At 59.6% G+C, this 19,131-nt stretch overlaps 1 protein-coding gene across 5 annotated transcripts in view; it reads left to right on the forward strand.

Annotated features, from left to right (window-relative positions):
• Positions 1 to 19,131, forward strand: part of CDH4 (cadherin 4) — a 607,874-nt gene that overhangs the window by 565,031 nt on the left and 23,712 nt on the right. For all 5 annotated transcript variants that reach the window (XM_037812041.1, XM_037812039.1, XM_037812040.1 and 2 more), the window contains 2 exons: positions 1,279 to 1,416; positions 13,458 to 13,643. In XM_037812041.1, coding sequence (XP_037667969.1) covers positions 1,279 to 1,416; positions 13,458 to 13,643 — 324 coding nt within the window. The remainder of the gene's footprint in view (positions 1 to 1,278; positions 1,417 to 13,457; positions 13,644 to 19,131) is intronic.

Here is a 19,131-nt window from a genome sequence, read left to right on the forward strand (position 1 = left end):
AGAGCCTCACGGACCAGACCGTGTTAAGGATTTGGGTGTGTATCAGTTAGCTTCTGCAGCACAACAAAACATCCCCAAACTTAGCGAATTAAAACAATAGTCACTTATTTAGCTCACTGTGCTGCAGATTGGCAGTCTGGGCTCCCCCGGGCTCCCCCCGTGTCTGTCATCAGTTGGCTGGGAGCTGCTGGTCTAGGAGGGGAAGAGAAAGGGAGAGAAAGACAGACGGAGAATGATGGAAGGAGGGACGTTTGGATGGAGGGAGGGCTGGGGTTAGTGGAGGGATGGGTAGACAGGAGTTTGGTGACCCATCTGCAGTTTATAATTCCTTGTGGGGCCAGGTTTTGCCACCTGGACACATTGCACTGAGTCCCAGCGGCTGGGAACTGATCTTTGCCGTAGCCTCTAGAGGAGCAGAACTCAGACCTGGGATTGTCAGTCACCGGGAAGGCATCTGGGAGGCCCCTTGTGCCATGGTGCCCGGGATCCAGCCTCCCCTAACAGTCAGGCGAGAGGGGGCTGCGGTCGCAGCAGACAGCTGCCCACCTGGCCTGTACCGTTGGGTGCATCAGAGCACCTGTGACCAGGGGTCAGATGAGGGGTGTAGAAGAGGCCCCCGGGCTCCTGCTGGGATTGCAGTGCCGACTTGCTCCCAGCTAGCGGGAGGAGGGCTGGGGTTCCCTCGGTGCCTGATAAAGCCCTCGCTGCATCCAGCTTTACCTGCCTTGTAGGGCTCACCCTGCACCTGAGCGCTAGTGCTCCTTCAGGACCCAGTTTCCAACCAGAATGCACTCATGTATCTCTGCACCTGCCAAGAGAGGGGACAGGGTTTGTGTTCCTTTCCCTGTTTGAATTTCCGACCTGCCGGGAAGCTAGATGCTGTAAATGCTGAGGAACACAGGCCCTTGAGATGCGGGCCTGGGGGCTCAGCCCCTTGCTTGGCAGACTCTCCCTGCCCAGTTTTCCAAACCAAATGCAGCGTCTGAGCTCTCAGGTCCCCTGTCCTCCTCCAGGCTTGTCTTGGCACCAAATATGATGCATCCAGTACAAAGCCAGTGCCACTGAGATGAAAAAAAAAGAAAAAAAAATGCAGTCACCCTCTTCACGCCACACTATTTCCAAAAACAAGTGAGAGAGAAAGTTCTTCAGACAGGTGACGTCTGCCCGGGAGGCTTGCGGGGAACCAGCCTTGACTAACTCCATTCTAAGTGGATGAAAGCTGTAAACTAGATCCCAAACTGACTTGCCGTTCTCTCCCAACCCATCTCTCCCTTCCAGAAGGTTCAGCAGTACACAGTCATTGTGCAGGCCACAGACATGGAAGGAAATCTGAACTACGGCCTCTCCAACACGGCCACAGCCATCATCACGGTGACAGATGTGAATGACAACCCGCCGGAATTCACCACGAGCACGGTGAGTGCCTGGCACTGCCCGGCCGTCCCCGCGGGAGGAGCGAGGCAGGAGGCTCGGCTGTGGGGGTGCCCTGCCGGGCCGGGGGGAGCCCAGAGCTGCGACTCAGAGATCACCACCCAGCATTGGTGCCCGGGGGGCCCAGGACAGGGCGTGCTGCACACTCTCGGGAGCTCGGACGCGCTGGTGGCGGGCTTTGGGCGCTGGCGAGAGGCTGCTGTCCCAGCACCCTGGAGCCGTGCGGGTGGCTGCAGGTGCAGATGTGAGGCGCGAGGAACTCGACAGGTCCTCTTAACTGTCTCAGGACGGGGAGCTGCGTGTGTGGAGAGGACACCCCGTGTGTGTCCCCCACAGGTGTGGCTGGCCGAGGCCCGGACCCCCCCACCCTCAGAGAGATAGGGCCTGGGGCCGAGGACCCATGAGTCACGCGGTTCCATCCCCTCTGGCTTCAGAGGCGCCTTCAGGTCCACAGACCACAGGTGACCCCATTTGCAGGCCACAGATGGTCCTCGGGGGTCCCCTTGGCTCTCTCCCTGCGCCTCACCCTCTGCAGTGACTCCCCAGGGTCCTCAGCCCCATGTGGGGGGCACCAGTGCCATGGCCCCAGGTCCACCAGGGCCCACCACGTCCAGAGAGGCAGCCACAGGTGCCAGGCAGGACATCCGGGAGGGGGGTGCTTGGCCGGCGGTCAGGGAGGCCCCCAGCATGCCCAGTGCCAGGGGCTGAGGGGCTCAGCCTGCCCCGGGGGCCTCAGAGCGTCCTGCCCCACAACCCTACGCACTGCCATTCTGCTCTGAGCTCCCCCCTCCCGGGGACCAGGCCCAGTCCGAGGCCAAGTGGAAGGGACCTGGTGTCAGGGGCAGGGGCAGCCGGCGTTGCCCCATAGTGGACCCCCACCCCATCAGGCTCCGGCTGGGGCCAAGGGTCATCGTCTTCTTTAATCCCACACCACCCCTGCGAGGGGTCCACTGAGGCACCCCAGCCCGCCAGTAGGGGAGCAGCTGGGTCTCACTGTGCAGCGAGGGGTGATGAGGGAGGGGGCAGGGAGGAGCTGGCGCCTCCCCACAAAGCAGGCCAGAGACCCCCCGCTGGGACGAGCCCCTTCCCCCGCCTCGGCATGGGGACAGCGCCATCTAGTGGGGGCCGGCAGATCGCGCAGGGGGAGCCGGCTCCGGTCCCCGAGACCAGGCTGGGGTTAGGGGGCTCTGGGTGCTCCCCCTGGGCTCCTGGCCATGAGCTGCCAGGGGCTGTGGGGAGCTGGCCTGGGAAAGCTCTGGTCTAATTGGTTTGGCACACGTCCCCTTCCCTCTCTTGGGCAGCAGCTTCTTGTTCTGTGGCTGGTGGGCAATGGTCAGGAAGGCTCAGGGATGGGGTCGGGGGGTGTTTGGACCTCCCTGGGGCCTGGGAGAGATCAGACCTTAGTGGGTGGCAGATGGGGCACCCTTCCTCCTGCACTCTGATAAAGAGAGGCTCCTGGAGGACTTGCCCAGCCCATCCCCACCTTCTGTGATGGAGGGTAACACACACCACAGCTGTCACTGTTTACGTGCCAGGCTCTGTGCAGGTGCACCACCTGTGCTGACGTGTCACCTGTCATCTGTGCTGGCGTGTCACCTGTGCCAGCGCACCACCTGTGCTGGGTGTTTCCTGTGCAGACATGTCATCTGTGTGATCAACTGTCACCTGTGAGTTGCGTCACCTGTGCAGGTGCTTTACCTATGCAGATGTGTCACCTGTTCAGGTACCTCACCTGTGCAAGCTCACCCCTCACCATGCTCTTAGATGGACATGATTTATTCCCCCTTTTGCCAGGAAGGAAACTTGCCTGAGGTGACCTCTTGTGAGGAGCAGAGCAGGTACCAAATCCAGGCTCCCACTAATGCCACACACACCAGTGGTCCTGGGGCCACGGGTCGGCCGCCCTTGTGCTGCTGGGCCAGGGGCTCAGGCATAAAGGGAGGTGCCCGCGATGCCGGGACGTGCTTCCCAGGAACACCTGAGGACGGGGCGAGCTGTGGCAGCAGTGTCAGCCCCCTGACCACAGGCCTCACCACCACCATGGTCACCATGGCAACCCAGGGCCAATGGCAGCCCGGCCAAGTCCAGCGGTGGGTTTGCCCAGCGGGAGGCTCCGAGGCAACCAGGGAGGCCACAGATCTCAGCCCAGCCCTCCAGTTAAGTCATCAGGTTTGGTGAAACGCAGGCAAGCAAGATGCGGAAAGGGGCGTTGCAGGGGGACTGGGCTGTGCAGGCATCCTCAGGACTGGGATGGGGTGCCCAGAGCCCCAACTCCTCCCAGTTTCTCCATCTTTAAGTGGAGTGGGCGCCATCTGCTTGCACCAAGGTGCTGGGAGAAGGCTTGGCTGACCGAGGGCAGGTGATTCCACAGGAGCCGGGGGCTCCTGGAGGGCCCAAGGCAGGTCAGCACCTTGCTACACCCTGAAACGGGCTGATTCTGTCTCTCAAGTCCCGAGGGTCGGCTGCGTCCAATTTACTGACCCGACTCCAAGGGGCCAGCTCCCAGGCGTCTCCTGTTGGTCTCTGGCTTTAAGGTAAACTTTGTTTAAAATTTGAACTGCATACAGCATAATGCACAAATCCTAAGCAAAGTGCCCAGTGGGTTTTTACCAGTGTCTACACACGCTAACCATCCCCCACCTGGAGACACAGAACATTCCCGTCAGCCAGCAGCCTCCCGCGGCCCCCAGGACGTCAGCACCCTGGCGTGCATCCCCCCGGGAACCTCACCTAAGTGGAGTCACCCGCAACACGTGACTCCTTGGTGTCTGGCTTCTTTCCCTCCACGGATGTCTCTGAGATTCGTCCGGGTGCTTCGTGTGTTGACACAGTCAGATGAGCTGCTCCCCCACGCACACGTGTGCTTTTCTGTTGTCAGCTGGGTCGGTAACTTCCATGAATGTTGTTTCATTGCATCACCCCAACTTCATTTAATAATTTTCTCTCTGTAAAAAGTAATCTGAGTTTTCACATATGTGAGTCGTGCACGTGGTGCACCCATTCGAAAGGTAGAAAAGGACCTTGAGAAAGGACCTTCCCTTTCACCCCTGAATCTGCTCCTGTCCTCTCCTCGGAGGCAGAGGCCACTGGGAACACTTCATGTGGATTTTCCCAAAGACTCGTGGCTGAAATGCTCATCTACACCTTGCTACACCTAATTTTGTTTTTCGCTCTTAATATGTCTTGGAGATCTTTCCATGTCCGTAGATTCCCAACAGCCTCAGGATTTTAAAAATTTTTATTTAGAAGTGACTTGAAACCTACAGAAAAGTTGCAAGGACGGGAACGGTGAAAGTAGTAACTAGTAGAGAACAGCCGTGCAGTTTGCCCGCTGGCCTCATCCTGCTGTGAGCTCTTCTAGAGCTCACGTAATTGTTTCTGAACCATTTGAGGATAACTGAATACCTCATGGCCCTTCACACTGACTCCTCCGTGTACTTCCTAAGATGGGGCCTGTGGTCCTACGTCCCAATAAACCAAGAGTCAGCCCCGAGGCAGAGACCCCCGCCGGGAGCAGGCATCCCCTTCCAACTTTCCCACCCACCCCCAAATGATGGGGACGGGCAGAGACACCCCTCAGCACCACCCCTTCCTTTGCATCCCCAGGCCTGGGCTGGGGGCGAGCAGCCTCATGCCATGCTGGCTCTCCTCCAGCCGAGGTGCCGAGCCCTGGAGCACGGCCGAGGAAGGGGGCCTGGGTATCCCATGCAGGACACGAGGGGCTTGGAAGGCCACCTCCCACCACCAGGCCTGCAGGGCATGGACGTGCCTGGCATCCCGGGTGGGGAGCCACAGCTCCAGCTCGAGCGTTGACGGTCTCCGTGGCCGGATCACAGGGTCACTGTGGGGGCAGCCGTCAATATGGGGGGCCCTTGAGCTGGGTGACAAGCTCCGGGCAGCATCAAATCAGCCCAGTGGGAGCGGGCAGGGCCGGGACGGGCAAGGATCCTGGGGACGGTCCCCACTGGCCAGGCCACTGGGTGCACAGTGAGGCTATTTTTATAGTTTTTAATCAAGAACAATCAGCAGAAGCTGAAGAGATGCAGGGGGATTAACATGATCCAATTCCTTTTCTTAAATGTTAATTAAAAGTTCTTTTCCCTTGGCCTGCTCTGCACGTGCGGCTCTGCTGCCCACCACAGGGCTGAGTCCTGGGGGTCCCGCTGTGGCTCATCCCTGCGGGGATGAGGGGTGAGCTGGGGTTCTGCTGGCCCCCCAGGACCAGCCTTCAGACCCTGCCCCGAGGTGGCCCACCTGGCCCGGCTTCGGCCTTCCCCCAGCCCCGCACCCTCCCCACCCAGCACCTGCCTGCGAGGAGCCGCCCCTGGGGGCCTCCCGGCTGTGTGACCGGGGCTGGCAGCCGGGCCTCCCTGAGTTCAGGTGGGTTTGTCTCCATCTAACACTTCTCAAGGCGCCTTGAACCACAGCCCAGGGCCAGGGTGGCCTGCCAAGCGGATCAGCTCCGGTCCGAGTCCGTCCCAGCTCCGCCTGCGTCAGTGAGGGCCTGCAGCGGGGTCGCCCTCGTCCCCAAAGCCTCCTCTCCTCTAAAGTGGGGGTGCTGGCAGTGGTCCCTCTTCCCAGGGTCTTTGACGGAGGATGGCTGTGAGCATTCAACTCACTCTTGGCCATTATCTTCTTAACATTTGCAAACAGCTCATTGCTTTAACAGGGTTAAAATGGTTTGCCTGGGGCAGGGGTCAGCTGAATTTAGGAGCCGTGGGGCAGCTCAGGGTCTGTGGTCCCCACATTTTTGAGGTCCTTTTTGGAAGCTTCTGTCTCAGGAAGCCCGGGGACGATGCCATTTCAGTGCCATTCCCGAATGGCTTGCCTGACCCCGAGAAGAGGCAGCCTTGGCTCTGCGGGTTAGACAGAGGATGGGCTAGCCTGGGCACCTTCCTGGAGCGGGCTGGGCTGGCCTGAGGCGGCCCCGTCTCGTGGCCCCCAACAGTGGCTGACCCAGCCCTGACCACCCCTGATTGTCTCGGCTTTTCAATCACAGCCACAAGCCCAGCGGAGGGGGGAGGTTGCAATTCAGCTTGAGGGCCTGAGAAGTTGGCATCTTGAAATTGGAATGGGCTTGGTGCCCTTAACCAGGCCCAGACACTCAGTGCAAACCTCTGCCATAAATAATTGACGAGCTAGCTTTTCCGAGAGCCGTGGGCTCCATACCCGGCGCCCCTGCTCTGCCCCCAGGCTCAGGCCCAGGTCACTGTGGCTACACAGAAATGCCCAGTCCCTCAGAGGACACTCCTGCCCTCAGCACCACACCCCGGCCACCGGCTCCCTGCACCAACTGTGCCCTGGGGCTCCAGGGCCCAGAGCCAGCCCTCGGCTTCTAGCCTGGCTCCACCACCCACTTGCTAGTTGCTGGCATCAGACACATGCCAGAGCCCCCTGTGCCTCAGTTTCCTTTTCTGTAACACGGGAAGACATGAGCCCCCACCTGACGGGTGTGTGTGGACTGGTGACTACCTGTCAGTCAACAAAACTAGAGAAATAGGACAGCAGTGGAGACGGTGGGACAACATGTGGCTGAACACTGGCCTTCTTATCCGTTTCTTTGTGCCCCACAGCCCTGGCCACAGGGTCTCACATGGGGTCAGGGCCTGACAGGTCCAAGTCCTTGCCAGCCGCCGTGTGGACAGGCCCCGTACAATCCACACTCGTGCCCCCAGCTGCCGCCAAGCAGGCCTAGCCAGGCCGCGACCCACCTGAATCCTCCCCTGCACACATGGCGGCCCCCTGGGCACTGGGCAGATTTCTGTGGTGGAGCTGGGAATATGCTAGAAGGACTCAGTCACAGGTGTGATCCACATCACCCCACGGGGATGAGAGAGGGGTGAAGTCTGGCTTATGGTCTAGGCAAGAAATCCCACTCCAGTGCTCTTAAAATTTCCCTTTCCCGAATACCTTCCTTTGCATCCCATGGGGTGTAAGAGAAGCTTTCCCTACACCAGAAAATCTGAAGAAATTAAATTAAAAACTCATTACAGCTAGGGGAAGGTTAATAAGAAATCCTAGGCCAGGTTTACCCACTTAAGGCCCTTCTTTGTGAATCTTTATTAAACTTGTGGGCGTTGAAATAGGCCCTTCCGAAGGAGCCTCACCCAGGAGCCTGGAAAGAAACCGCGCAGGGACGGCAGCCTCCCTGCACCCCGCGCTTACAGGCCAGCTGCGCCCGGCGGAAACCTGCCCCGGGGATGGGAGCACAGGGTGCAGGCACGTGGGCCCCCCCAGGACGGTGCACCGGGAACCCGCTCCAATACCAACGGCACCTGCTCCCGTCCTGGCGGCAGGAAGGGGGGCTCCTAAAGGGTCTGAGTGGCCCACGGAGTCTGGGCAGGTGAGTCAGGCCTGGAGCTGCCCCATCGGGGGTGCGCCTCCCGTCCCCACCCCTGGAACCATGCCCTCACCACCACTGGACACGGGGCGCCACCTCCTTCTGCCCCGGTGGCCACTGGAGCTCAAGGCCTCTCCGCTGCTCGCCGGGATCAGGCTCCTTGGGGCCTCCTTTCCCAGGTTACTGGCTTCTGAATCCAGGTCACACAGGCTCTGATGGCAGGTGCTGGGTTGTAGCTGCAAGGAGACTGGAAAAGCACGTTTCTGGCTTCTGCCTTGGAAGGGGGAAAAAGGAATGGAATTCAGAAGGTGCCAGAGACCCAGGAAGCCAAACCAGTGTCCACTCCACTGACCCAGGCAACTTAAACCAAAAGGGAGCTCCTCATCCATCTCCCAGAGGCTGTAAAGTCTAAGAGTCATATTCAGGCATGGCTAGATCCAGACTCCAACTGTGCCAGTAAGAACCCTCCCCTCAGCCCTGCTTCCTTGGGGCTCGCTTTATTCCCAGGCTCTGTATGGCAGCCCCAACCCCACCCCAACACCTCAGGCTCATGTCCTCACAGTCCCCAGGCCAGGGAGTGGGGTACCTGAACTGAGCCCTGATTGGTTGATGTAAATCCTGGGCCCATTCCTGAACCAATTATTGGGGAGGGGACATGAGCATCTAGAACAGGGGCCAGCAGCCTTTTCTTGTAAATATTTTTGATTTGGGGGGGGCATAAGTTTCCTGTTGCAACTGTTCAACTCTGCTGCTATGGCAAACGGAAGCTAATGGGTATGGCTGCATTCCGGTAAAACTTAATTTACAACAATGGGCTGTGAGCCAGATGTGGCCCATGGGCTTTGTTTGCCACCCTGTGTCCTGGAGCCAACCGGAGCCTCCACCAAGTCGACGGGTCTCACTCCAGGTTCAGGAACACGGGTCCCAAGTGTGCACCCAGCACTGCCCGGCAGCCCGGCACCTTCCACCCCACTCCTCCCGCTTCCCTGGAAAGCTTCACCCTCTCTTCCATCCCTCCTCCCCCAGCCACGTTGCACCGATGGCCTCAGCCCTCGATCCACTGTGAAATCAGGACCATTGGAAGCGCATGTCCTGCCCCCACCCCTCCCCTTCCCCCGTGCAAAGGGTGAGCTGGGCCCTGGGCTCCGGCCCCGCCTCTGACCCACCCACGGAGGTGCTCCCGCCTCCTGCCCTCTCCCTGCAGCCTCAGCGTCCCCATCTCTTCTGGTCCCTCCGAGCAGCAGACCCTCTGCCCGTCTGTGAAACACCCTCCCTGACACCCTGCCTCCCTCCACCACCGCCACTGCTGCCCCTTCTCGCCTTGCCCTTGAAAGTCCGGGACCCAGCCTGGCACCTTGTCTGTCCATTGCCGTTCTCTTCTTGACAATGTCACCAAAATCTTGGTTTCCAATCCCATCAGGACACTAAAAACGTCCTGATCTATCTCTGCAGACTGGGCCTTCCTGCAGGGTCGTGCCTGACCTCATGCCTGTGTGGACGGGGTCTGCCGCCTGCACAAACAAGAAGCCAAAGTTTGCACGCCCATCTGGGGCTCAGCTACGAGCCCCTGCCCTCTGCCCGTCAGCAAACCCTCCACTCTTGCTTAACCCAGCCCCACGCAGCCTCTTCCCACGGCCGCCCCGTCCCTGCTTTCTCCCAACCCTACGGTCAGCTTCCACTCAGCAGCACAGCCGAGCTTTTCAACCATCTGCCTTAAACTCTGCAGAGGCGTCTGCTCCCCTGGGCCCGCAGGCCTCTCTGACTGTGTCCCCCACTCTGCTCCTCACACCGGCCTCCTGGCCTCGTGTCCCCGAGGCCTCTCTCTGAAGCCCCCTCCTCGTTGACCCCTCCCCAGCCCTGTGGTGCTCTCTCTCCACATGCATCATGCTGGAGCCATGCCTGTACGTTGCTCCTACCCACAGGGCGGCTGGTGCTAGCAGGGGCTCTCGGGGCACTTCCGGGGCAGATCCGCTGGCAGCCGAGCTCATCCACAGGGTCCTGTGGGGACCGTGGGAGATGGGGTCCCTCTCTTTCACTGTGGTCACTGAGGGAGGGGACAAAGTGCAGTGGACCATGCTCAGGCCCTTGGAGCTTTGGCCCGGAAGTGACCCATGTCACTTTTGCTCACGTCTCATTGGCCTAAGCAAGGCACATGGCCATGCCCGAGTCCACATGGGTGGAGAGGGACAGTTCCTTGTGTGTGTCCAGCAGGAGGGGGCCCCACAGAGCCACACGGGCACTGCACACCTCCAGGGGGTGCCATTCCCCAAGCCACGATTTTGTGTAAGGGGGTGGCCCCAGTCTGTCTCACGAGAAACCCAGCTGGCCGAGGGCAGGAGGCTGCCAGTGCCATGTCCAGCGCCTGGTCCCCAGCAGCTCGACAGACGCGTGTGGAGGGCAGAGGAGCTGGGCACGAAGCCTCTCCCGGCGTGCTGAGGGCAACCCCTCCCCAGGCCCAGGCCGGCGTCCTCAGGCACCCCATGCCCGGCTGCTCGTTCCCAACTCCGGCCACCTGAGGAGATCCGGCCCGCGGTGGGAAAGGAGGAGCGGCGGCAGCAGCTGCCATCGGCTCTCGGGGTCAAGGAGCACCCCTGCGCCCAAACCCTGTGCCGGGACCTCTCGTTGCTGGTGCAGCCATGGTCGGAAGGCCCCTGCGCACAGCCAGCTTCGTCACAGGCGAGATCCTGCTTGGGATAAACTCACAATTTTTCTGCCTCTCAAGGTGATGCCATCGGGGTTTGGATGCTTGCGGGCACCAGCTGACAGACGGCCCTGTGCACCCGGCGCTGAGCTGGGTCAGGCCACAGGATTTTCAGCGTTGCTGTCCCAAATCAAGGAGGCTAATGAAAACTTTCCAGCCTTTGAAATTCAGATAAAGGCTGCGCTTTCCTCGGGGATTAAATTGGAATCTTTTCTACCCTTGACCACACATCTACCTTGCTTTGGGCTCCAAATTTTCCGTCTCCTTTGCCGTCTGTTTTAGGACCACAGAGGGGGCTCCTGCGGGGGAGGGGCTGTCATTTTTTCCCGTCACTTTATTTTATTTATTTTTCATCATTTTATTTCTGTGCGTTTGTACGAAGGCCTTGACCACCACTCACATGCATGCTCGCTCCTCCACAGTCGGCGCAAGTCTGCCCCATCTCACAGGTGTCTGCCAGCTCGCCACGTCGCCAGCCTTGAGGCCCCTCAGCCCTGGGGGCTCCCCACCGCCCCCCACGCCTCGCAGAGAGCAGACGCTCACCAAACGTGGTGCTTACTGGTTGGGTGGATCTGCACCGTCACTGCCTCCTGCTCACACCCGCTCCGACTCGGCACCCGCACTTTCTGTGCCTACGGCGGACACTGTCCATCGGCCGGCCCGACGCACGTTTTCCCAGCCCCCTCTTCCCTTCACACCTCCACGGTGCTCCCTTCTTACAGCTGGGCGGCCGGGGGACCCCATCCCAGGCAACGGCACATGAGTGTGCACTTCGGGAAAGTTCTGTTCTCATGATGAAACAACAGGCGTGACTGGCACAGCCCCTCTCCCTCCTCCCCCTCCAGCCCTTCCACTTCCACGTCCTCCTCCTCCTCCCCTCCCTCCTCCTCCCCTCCCTCCTGCACCTCCTCCTCCTCTCCCTCCTGCACCTCCTCCTCCTCCTCCTTCTTTTCCTCTTGGCAGCAACGAGACAAGGAACAGCAGAAGCTGCCAGAGCCTCTGGAAGCTGGGAGAGGCGGGAAGGACCCTTCCCGGAGCCCTGGCAGGGAGCGTGCTCCAGCCGACGCCTCGATTTTGGACGTCTGGCCCCCAGAACTGTGAGGGAGGAAGTGTCTGTTGTTTGAAGCTTCCCCCTTTGTGGTCCTCTGTCACGGCCACCACAGGGCACACACCCTGGCCTCATGGCAGGACCGCACACGCAGCGCCGTCACACAGGCCTGGACAACCTCTGATGGCCACGCTCAGGGCCACGTGGAAATCAGTTTAAACTTCGAAGTGCTCAGGGCGGAAATCAGAGGTCAGCCTGACGACCGGGACCCAGAGCCAGAATCGGCTGCTCGGTTCTCCGAGGCCCTCCAAGCCGCCACCTCGGTCATGATGGCGAGTGAGGACCGGGCTCCCCGCAGGGATGGAGCGTCATCAGCCGGCACCCAGGCAGGACCTACAGCCAACACCTCACCAAGGATGAGAGGCCCCGGGGCTTGGAACGGGCAGCAGGCTGGCCCAGCCGCCCCCACATGGGGCCCGCGGCCGATGCAGAGGTGCTGACCACCGCCGGAGGGGCCTCACCCTGAGCTGAGGGTTGCTCTGAAGCAGGTGGGAGAGGCTCCTGATGGCTGCAGCAAACCCAGAGCCACAGAAGCACAGCAGCCATGGGGGCAAGGGGCTGGCTGCCAGCCACGCCCACCAGATGCCCGGCCTCTGAAGCCGCTCAGGTGCGCCAGGTCGGCCTGGGGCAGACGGAGGCTGGGGCTCCGCTGGAGCGAGGGGAGGCTTGTTCTGGGGTGTAAAGAGGTACATTTGTGCTGCAGCCCCAGGTGGGCACAGAAACCTCCTTGGAAAGACCCCAAGGAGAAAGGGCACCCTGGGCGCTCTGAGAGAGACAGTGAAAGGCGAGCACCGCAAGGCAGGGCCTGGGGCTGAGCTGCAGGAGGCTTGGTGCCACTGGCTGCGGCCAGGCAGGTGCAGGACACCATGGTGACCCAGCCCCCGCCCTGCGATGCCTCACGCCCCCTCAGTGATCTTGCCTGGGGCTCATCCTTCTGGAAGGAGCCGGCAGCCTCCAGCCAGCTCCCTCCTGGCCCGGCCCGGCCGAGCTCTGGGGTTCGACCCTGGGATGGAGCCGGGGGCCTTCGTGGTGCCTCAGGTCTCTCGGCCTCACCCGCTTCAGCTCCTTCCTCTGTGAAATGGGGGGAGGGGGCGGAAGAGGACTGTTCCGGGAACAGGTGAGAAATGCACGGGAGTGCCCAGCACAGCAGCTGGCACAGGGAGGGCAGCCGGCGATCGTGGCCAGGGCTGCCGCTGCTGCCGTGAACATGAACAGAAATCCCGAGAGAGTTGTCCAACCTTTGCTTCCAAGGTTTTTGGCTCAAAAGCATACCCCACAGGGAGTGGTCCGGATCATAATTTGCAGAGCCGAAATCACACTGTGGGGCCCCTTGCTCAAAAGTATTAAGAATGTCAAGATGGTGCAAACACAGCATAAACCAAGTGCGCGGACCCCGGACGAACGCACAGTGTTCACCAACCTGTTGGAATCACTCAGCCTCCCACCACCCACCCACCACCCACCCACCACCAACGCACACGCGCGTGTGCTCTGTCGGCTCCTGCTTCCTCGCCATCGCTGCCACGGCGAACCCTGGTTACTGGGAAGTGGGCTGAAGCTCTCCTTGTGTTCCGGAAGCAGGGAAGGGTTGAGGGTCCGTGTCTGGCCATCTGTACATCCACTGCAGCTGACCCCAAGCCCACGGCTCTGTGACTTGAAGGGGATTTAGGAGGGAGGCCTGCTATGCAGGGGAGGGGGCTTGACTTAAAGATGGAAGCTCCAGTCTTGCGGGGTCTCTGCTGGAGGAAGCCCAGCCCCCCTCAATGCCAGGGAAAGGCCTGAACCCCGAACACCGTGGTCCAGAAGCAGCTGGGTCAGGGGGCGCCTCCCCAGGTGTCCTGGAGGGTCCCTCACGCTGCCTTCCTTGTGCTTTGCAGTTTGCCGGGGAAGTCCCTGAGAACCGGGTGGAGACGGTGGTGGCGAACCTGACCGTGACAGACAGGGACCAGCCCCACTCGCCCAACTGGAAGGCCGTCTACCACATCATCAGCGGGGACCCCTCCAGGCACTTCAGCATCCGCACGGACCCCGTCACCAACGAGGGCCTGGTGACCGTGGTGAAGGTAGGTGCACCTCCCTCCCACCACCCACACGCACCTGGGACGAGATCAGCAGACGCGTGCACCCCAACATCCAAGGGCAAAGGCCCACCCACGCCCGGCGGCGGCAGGAACACCCCACAAGGACCCTGTGATGGGATCCCGGCCCCAGGAGGTTCTCCCCCAGCCGCTCTCGGGGTCTCGATTTCCTCCTGAATCTGCCAGTAGCGTGAATCCCACCGCGGACTTCCTAGTGCTAAAACCTCCGTGCGTTCCTGGGACAAACCCAGCCTCGTTGTGAAGTAGCATTTTTAAAATACATTGTAGGATTTGTTTCACTACTGTCTGAAGATTTTCCATGTACTTTTCTGAGCAATTTGGGCCTATGTTTTTCTTCCTCATTCTGTCCTTGTCTGGGTTTGGTTATCAGGGTTACAGACTAATCTCTAGATGTGGGCTACGGAGCTTTCCTTCTTCCCCTCCCTGGGACAGGTTGTGTGAGGTTGTCATTTTCTGTCCTGTAATGTCTTGTGGAACTTAGGGCTCTTAAACCCTCTGGGCCTGGGGCTGTAGGCTTGGAGGTTCTTTGTTTTGCTTTGCTTTTGTTTTTATATTGAGGTGGGAGAGATTAGCCATCATTGGCTCAATTTCTTTTACAGTTTTGGTCAGTGTTTTTCTAGAAAATTGTCCACTTCATCTAAGTTTCCAAATTTATTTATATAAGCAGATAATTACATTGGTAGTGATTGTCCTCTAACCTAGCCCTTCTTCTATGCTAACAATTCATATTACCCTGAAGGGGGTGTTGGGAGTGATATAGTAAAACTTATCAGTCATTTACACCTTGGTATGAAACAGTTGCTATTGTCCCAAAGCCATGCTTAATAGAAGTAAGAAGAAAAGAACAAGAGAGCATTTGGTGTTTGTAGGGAAAGGAAAAGTAACAGGCAGGTGAGCTTAAAGCTAGACAGACCATGTCAAGGTGTTTGGTTTGCAATATACCAGAAATGAAGCAGCTTTTAATAAAGGGGATTTATTAGCGTACAAGTCTACAGCTCTAAGGCCGTGAAAATGTCCAAATGAGGGCATCCGCAGGATGATACCTTCTCTGAAGAAAGACTGCTGGTGTCCGGGGCTCCTCTGTCACGTGGCGTGGGCAGGCGTGGGCAGGCGTGTGGCGGCACGTGGTGGTGTAAGCTGGTCTCCCCTCCCCTCCCCGGTGTCGTTGCCTCCGGCCTCCGGCTCCAGTGCCCTCCTCTCTGACTGAGCCTCTCAGCTTCCCTGGGGCCTTTTCCCGTGAGCGTCTCTCTGAGTCTCTTCGCTTCTCTGGGTTTTTTTTCTGTAAACTTCTCTATGTGTTTCGTCCTCTCATAAAGGACTCCAGGAAAAGGATGAAGACCCATCCTGAACAAGGTGGGTCACATCTCAATTTAAATAACCTAATCAAAAAAGTCCCACCCACGATAGGTCTTCACCCACAGACATGGGTTAAAAGAACAGGATGTTTGGTGGGGTGCATACAGCCTCCAAACTACCACACAAGATGTAAGGAAAAACAAGTTTAATTTTGGGTTGTATCATTTAAAAATGGCATTCAGCTCCTAGTATTAGACACCTAACCAGGGAAGTCGAAATACATGAGGGCTTTATTCTCTCAAGTGAGAGCAGTCCCAAGGTGGGCAGTTTAGGGCAATTATGGCAGCCCCACAATCGACAGAGACCTCTGCTCCTTCTGTCTTTCAGCTCTTCTGTGCAAGGCTTTCACCTCTTGGTCCCCAATGGCTGCCATAGCTCCAGCCATCGCAAGAATTTTCCAGGCAGCAGGAAAAGAAGGAAAGGGAAGAATAGTTAACTATTTCTTTATTAAGGGACCTTCCCAGGGGTCCCAAGTAATACATCTGTACCCTTCTCATTGGCCCGTTTTAGTTGGAAGGGAGACTAGATAACGTAGTTTGTCCGCTGGGCCCATTTTTCCAATTTGTGTTACTAAGGAAAAGGGAGGTGGGGCTGGGGGTCACCATGATGCCATATGGGATGAAAGTGGTTTTTCCCCCCAGAACTTTTTCTTTCTTTTCCCAACCCCCCAAGAAAATCTTTTTCCATTTCTCAATATTCTAATACTCCAGACAAGTTCCTGAGGACCAGTTCTGCTTTTAGTTGATAGGTTTCTTGGGTCCCTTTAATCCAGGACTTCAGCCCACACATGCACATGCCTTTTTTTTTTTTTTTTTTTTGGCCACTCACTTGATGCACAACCTGGGCCAGCCGTCCTGGAGGACGTTCCACACAGTGTCATCTGCTTACTTTTCATGCATCTATTTGCTCTCCCATCTCCTATATTTTCTGTAAGTGAAAGGAGGGATGTAAAATTTGATACTTCTTAGCTGATGCTAAGATTCCATGCGGATATCGGAAGGTCCCACGGCTGCGGTGGCGAGCACTGAGCAGTGGGGCCGGACGGCGACAACCTCCATGGCAGGCTCTGGGTTCCTTCCTGCCCGTGAGCAGTCGGTGGTATTTTGCACCCTACAAATGTCCACTTCCCCTGCAGCCTCCCGTCCAGTGGTGGCTGTGCCCTGAACCCGCCCTTTCGCTGGGGGTTGCAAGATGGTGATTTCCTAATTCTGCCCCTCTTTCTTCATTTGCAAGCTGGGGCTTTTCTGTAAACCAGCACGTTCTAAGTAAGGCTGCTTGCTCACCGTGAAGTCTAGCTCTCGCAGGTACGACAAGGTGACCGGCTGAGCTCGCAGAGTGAACTTCCAGCCAGGCGCTGCCCGATGGCTCCCGCAGTGGTGACCCGGGATCTGCTGCACCTGCCCGGGCCGGCTCCCCTCGGTGCAGACAAGCTCCTTCTGGGTGGCCGCTGGCCTTGGCTTAACCTTCCAGCCCCAGTCCCCCAGAATCCCACCAGGCCACCCCGGTCCCCCAGAATCCCCCCAGGTGGAAGGTCAGCTGTGTTGCCAGAAAACGCCACTTACGGCCAGCGACCCTGACTGGAAGCTCCCTCTGAGCCGGAGGTCAGAGCAGGGGTGGTGCTGACCGATGGCCAAGCGGTGGCCCTCCCTGAGCACCGGCCTCAGCAGCGTGCGGGCGTCACCCCCTCTGCAACCCCCGCAGGTTGGGTTCACCAGGCGTCCCCCTCCCGGGTACCCTGCGCCCACCCCCAGGGTAGACCTGGGGCCTTGGGGGCGGCGCAGCCTAGAAGAGGGGGGCTGGGGCCGTGGCAGTCCTGCCCGCTGCACGGGGTGACCTCAGGCCCATGGAAGGAAACAGCTCTGACCCAGTGCGTGGGGGAGACACGGGCTCCGAGGGGCTCGGGGAAAGGCCGCTTCCTGCTGGGGCGTCAGGCTGGTCGCTGGATCAACCCCCCTGCAGGCCATGGAGCCTGGGGAGAAGCCGCCTCTCTGTTCCTTCAGGGAGGACCCCACATGCCAGAGGGCAGAAGCAGTCCGAGGAGCACGCTGGGGGTCCCGGCAGTCCCCCCGGGGCCTCACCCTCTTCATGCTCCTCCCAGCCCAGAAGGCCCCTGGGAAGGCAGAGCGGGAACTCATGGCTCAGAGGCAGAGGTTTCCTTCCATGAGAAGCTCTTGCCTTGGTGACCAGGGGAGGGGGCCTGAGAGGGGCCGGGCAGTTGCCGCGCACCACCCTGCAGCTTGTCGGGGCAGGTCACGCCCAGCCGGTCGGCGCCCCGTCCCCTGCCCCCCTGTAAATTTCCTGAAGCATTCTGGGGTGTTGACAAGTGCACCCAAGAGGCTCCGGGGCAAACCCTTAAATCACTAGCCTTGGGCTCCTGTCCCTCATCAGAGGCACTCCACGTCCCCTGATACTCGGGACAGCTCTCACCCTCAGGAGGCCCGAGCGCCGGATCTGAAAATCTGCAGGCATTCAGGGGCATCGGGGGGCACGTGGTCTTTTCTTTCCCACCTTCCACCTTCTGGGCATCAGGCCCAGAAGGGTGTCCAGGCTCCGTGAGACCCCTGCATGGCCCACAACTGCCAGGGGGGGGCCCAGGCTGGGCCCGTGGTCGACCACCCCTAACAGTCATCGCAGCCAGCGCCAGGCGTCCAGGGTGTGCCTCTGCAGGCTTTTTACAGGCACCAGAACTGAGGGCCCGTGCACGAGACCACATGTCCAGTAAGTGTGCAAGCTGCCACCCAAGCTGTCCAGTAAGCCGTGGCTTCCTTGCTCGGCCTGCCTGTGCCAAAGCCACCGGTGTGCCCAGGTTCGAAGCCAGAGGCCATGCGCTGGTGGGTTAGCCTGCCCCGGGGCACGGCATCCGCCACACTGCTGGCCACCACCATCTGACCAGCAGGGAACCTTCCGGGTGCCGTAAGCAGGGAACATGGTGGCATGGGCAGGGGGCCAAGACCCCAGGCCCTCCATTGCCCCGACCCCTCTTCGCCGCACCTGTCGGGGTCATCCTGCGTCACACCTGGGCCTCTGCTTCCGAAACTCAGCAGCCAAGGGCTGAGCGGCAACAAGGCTTGCGGGGCCCGCGGGGGCTGTGACCAATGCCTGAGGATGGCCACGGGCGGTGGACAAGCCAGGCAAGAGTGGGCCGGTTACGGGGTCCCGGGACCCTCGGGCCTGCCTCCTGCTCTCCGGGGGCTTCCAGTGAGGCTCCCTGGACTGTGTCCTTGCCCCAGGCCTCCGCCCCATGGGCCCCAGCAACGCGCCCCGGTGCACCACGGCCCTCGGGTCCTGCCCAGCTCTCCCCACACCCCCCGGGCCTGAGCCGAGGCTGCAGCTCCTGGAGCGCGGACCCTGCCCCTCGCCTTTGAACGGGGCCATTGCCACCACGGAGGGAGGCAGCCAAGCCTGGTATATCCAGCCACCCTAATTGAAACTGCTGTAGCAAATTATCTATTGATTTCTCCATTACAGCTATGTTTTATCGTTCCCCCCCACGGACTTTTATCGGCCATAATAGTTTTTCTGGAAGGCCTCCTCGCTCAGAGCGGTGCCACAATTTTAAAGGATGACATGCGGCATTATCCCATGTCCCCCAGGGCCGTGGGCCAATAAATATGAGAGAAAGATGCTTGCCCCGGCAGCTGTCCATAGACGGCCCCGCCCTGATTTTACTAACAACGTAGCCATTCGGGGCGCCCCCCACCCCCCACCAGATCCGGAGGACCCTGGGAGGGGCTGGAGGCGGTGTCACTGCTCGGTCCTCGGGGCTTGGAGCCGTGTGGGTTTGCTGCCCCACGCCTACACTTTTCCATGTTCACAAAAATAAATGCTGAGCTACATGGAAACCACAAAAGCTCATGATGGGTCTGAATCGGCTCAGGCAGAGGCACTTCACGCCGGCCCAGAGAGGGGGCAGTGGCCTTCAGAGCCTCGGTGGAGCCCGCGGGTCAGACCCTCACCCTGGTACCCACGGGCACCCGGGAAGCCTGCATCCACAGCAGGTAAGTCCTCTCTCGGCAGAAGAGTGTTATCCTTTCATCGTGAGCACTTCCACGCACCCGTAGAAGTGAGGCAGACCCGAGCGGCCCCATAGCTGGGT

Source organism: Choloepus didactylus, chromosome 19 (genome assembly GCF_015220235.1).
Source record: "Choloepus didactylus isolate mChoDid1 chromosome 19, mChoDid1.pri, whole genome shotgun sequence".
NCBI classification, from domain to species: domain Eukaryota; kingdom Metazoa; phylum Chordata; class Mammalia; order Pilosa; family Megalonychidae; genus Choloepus; species Choloepus didactylus.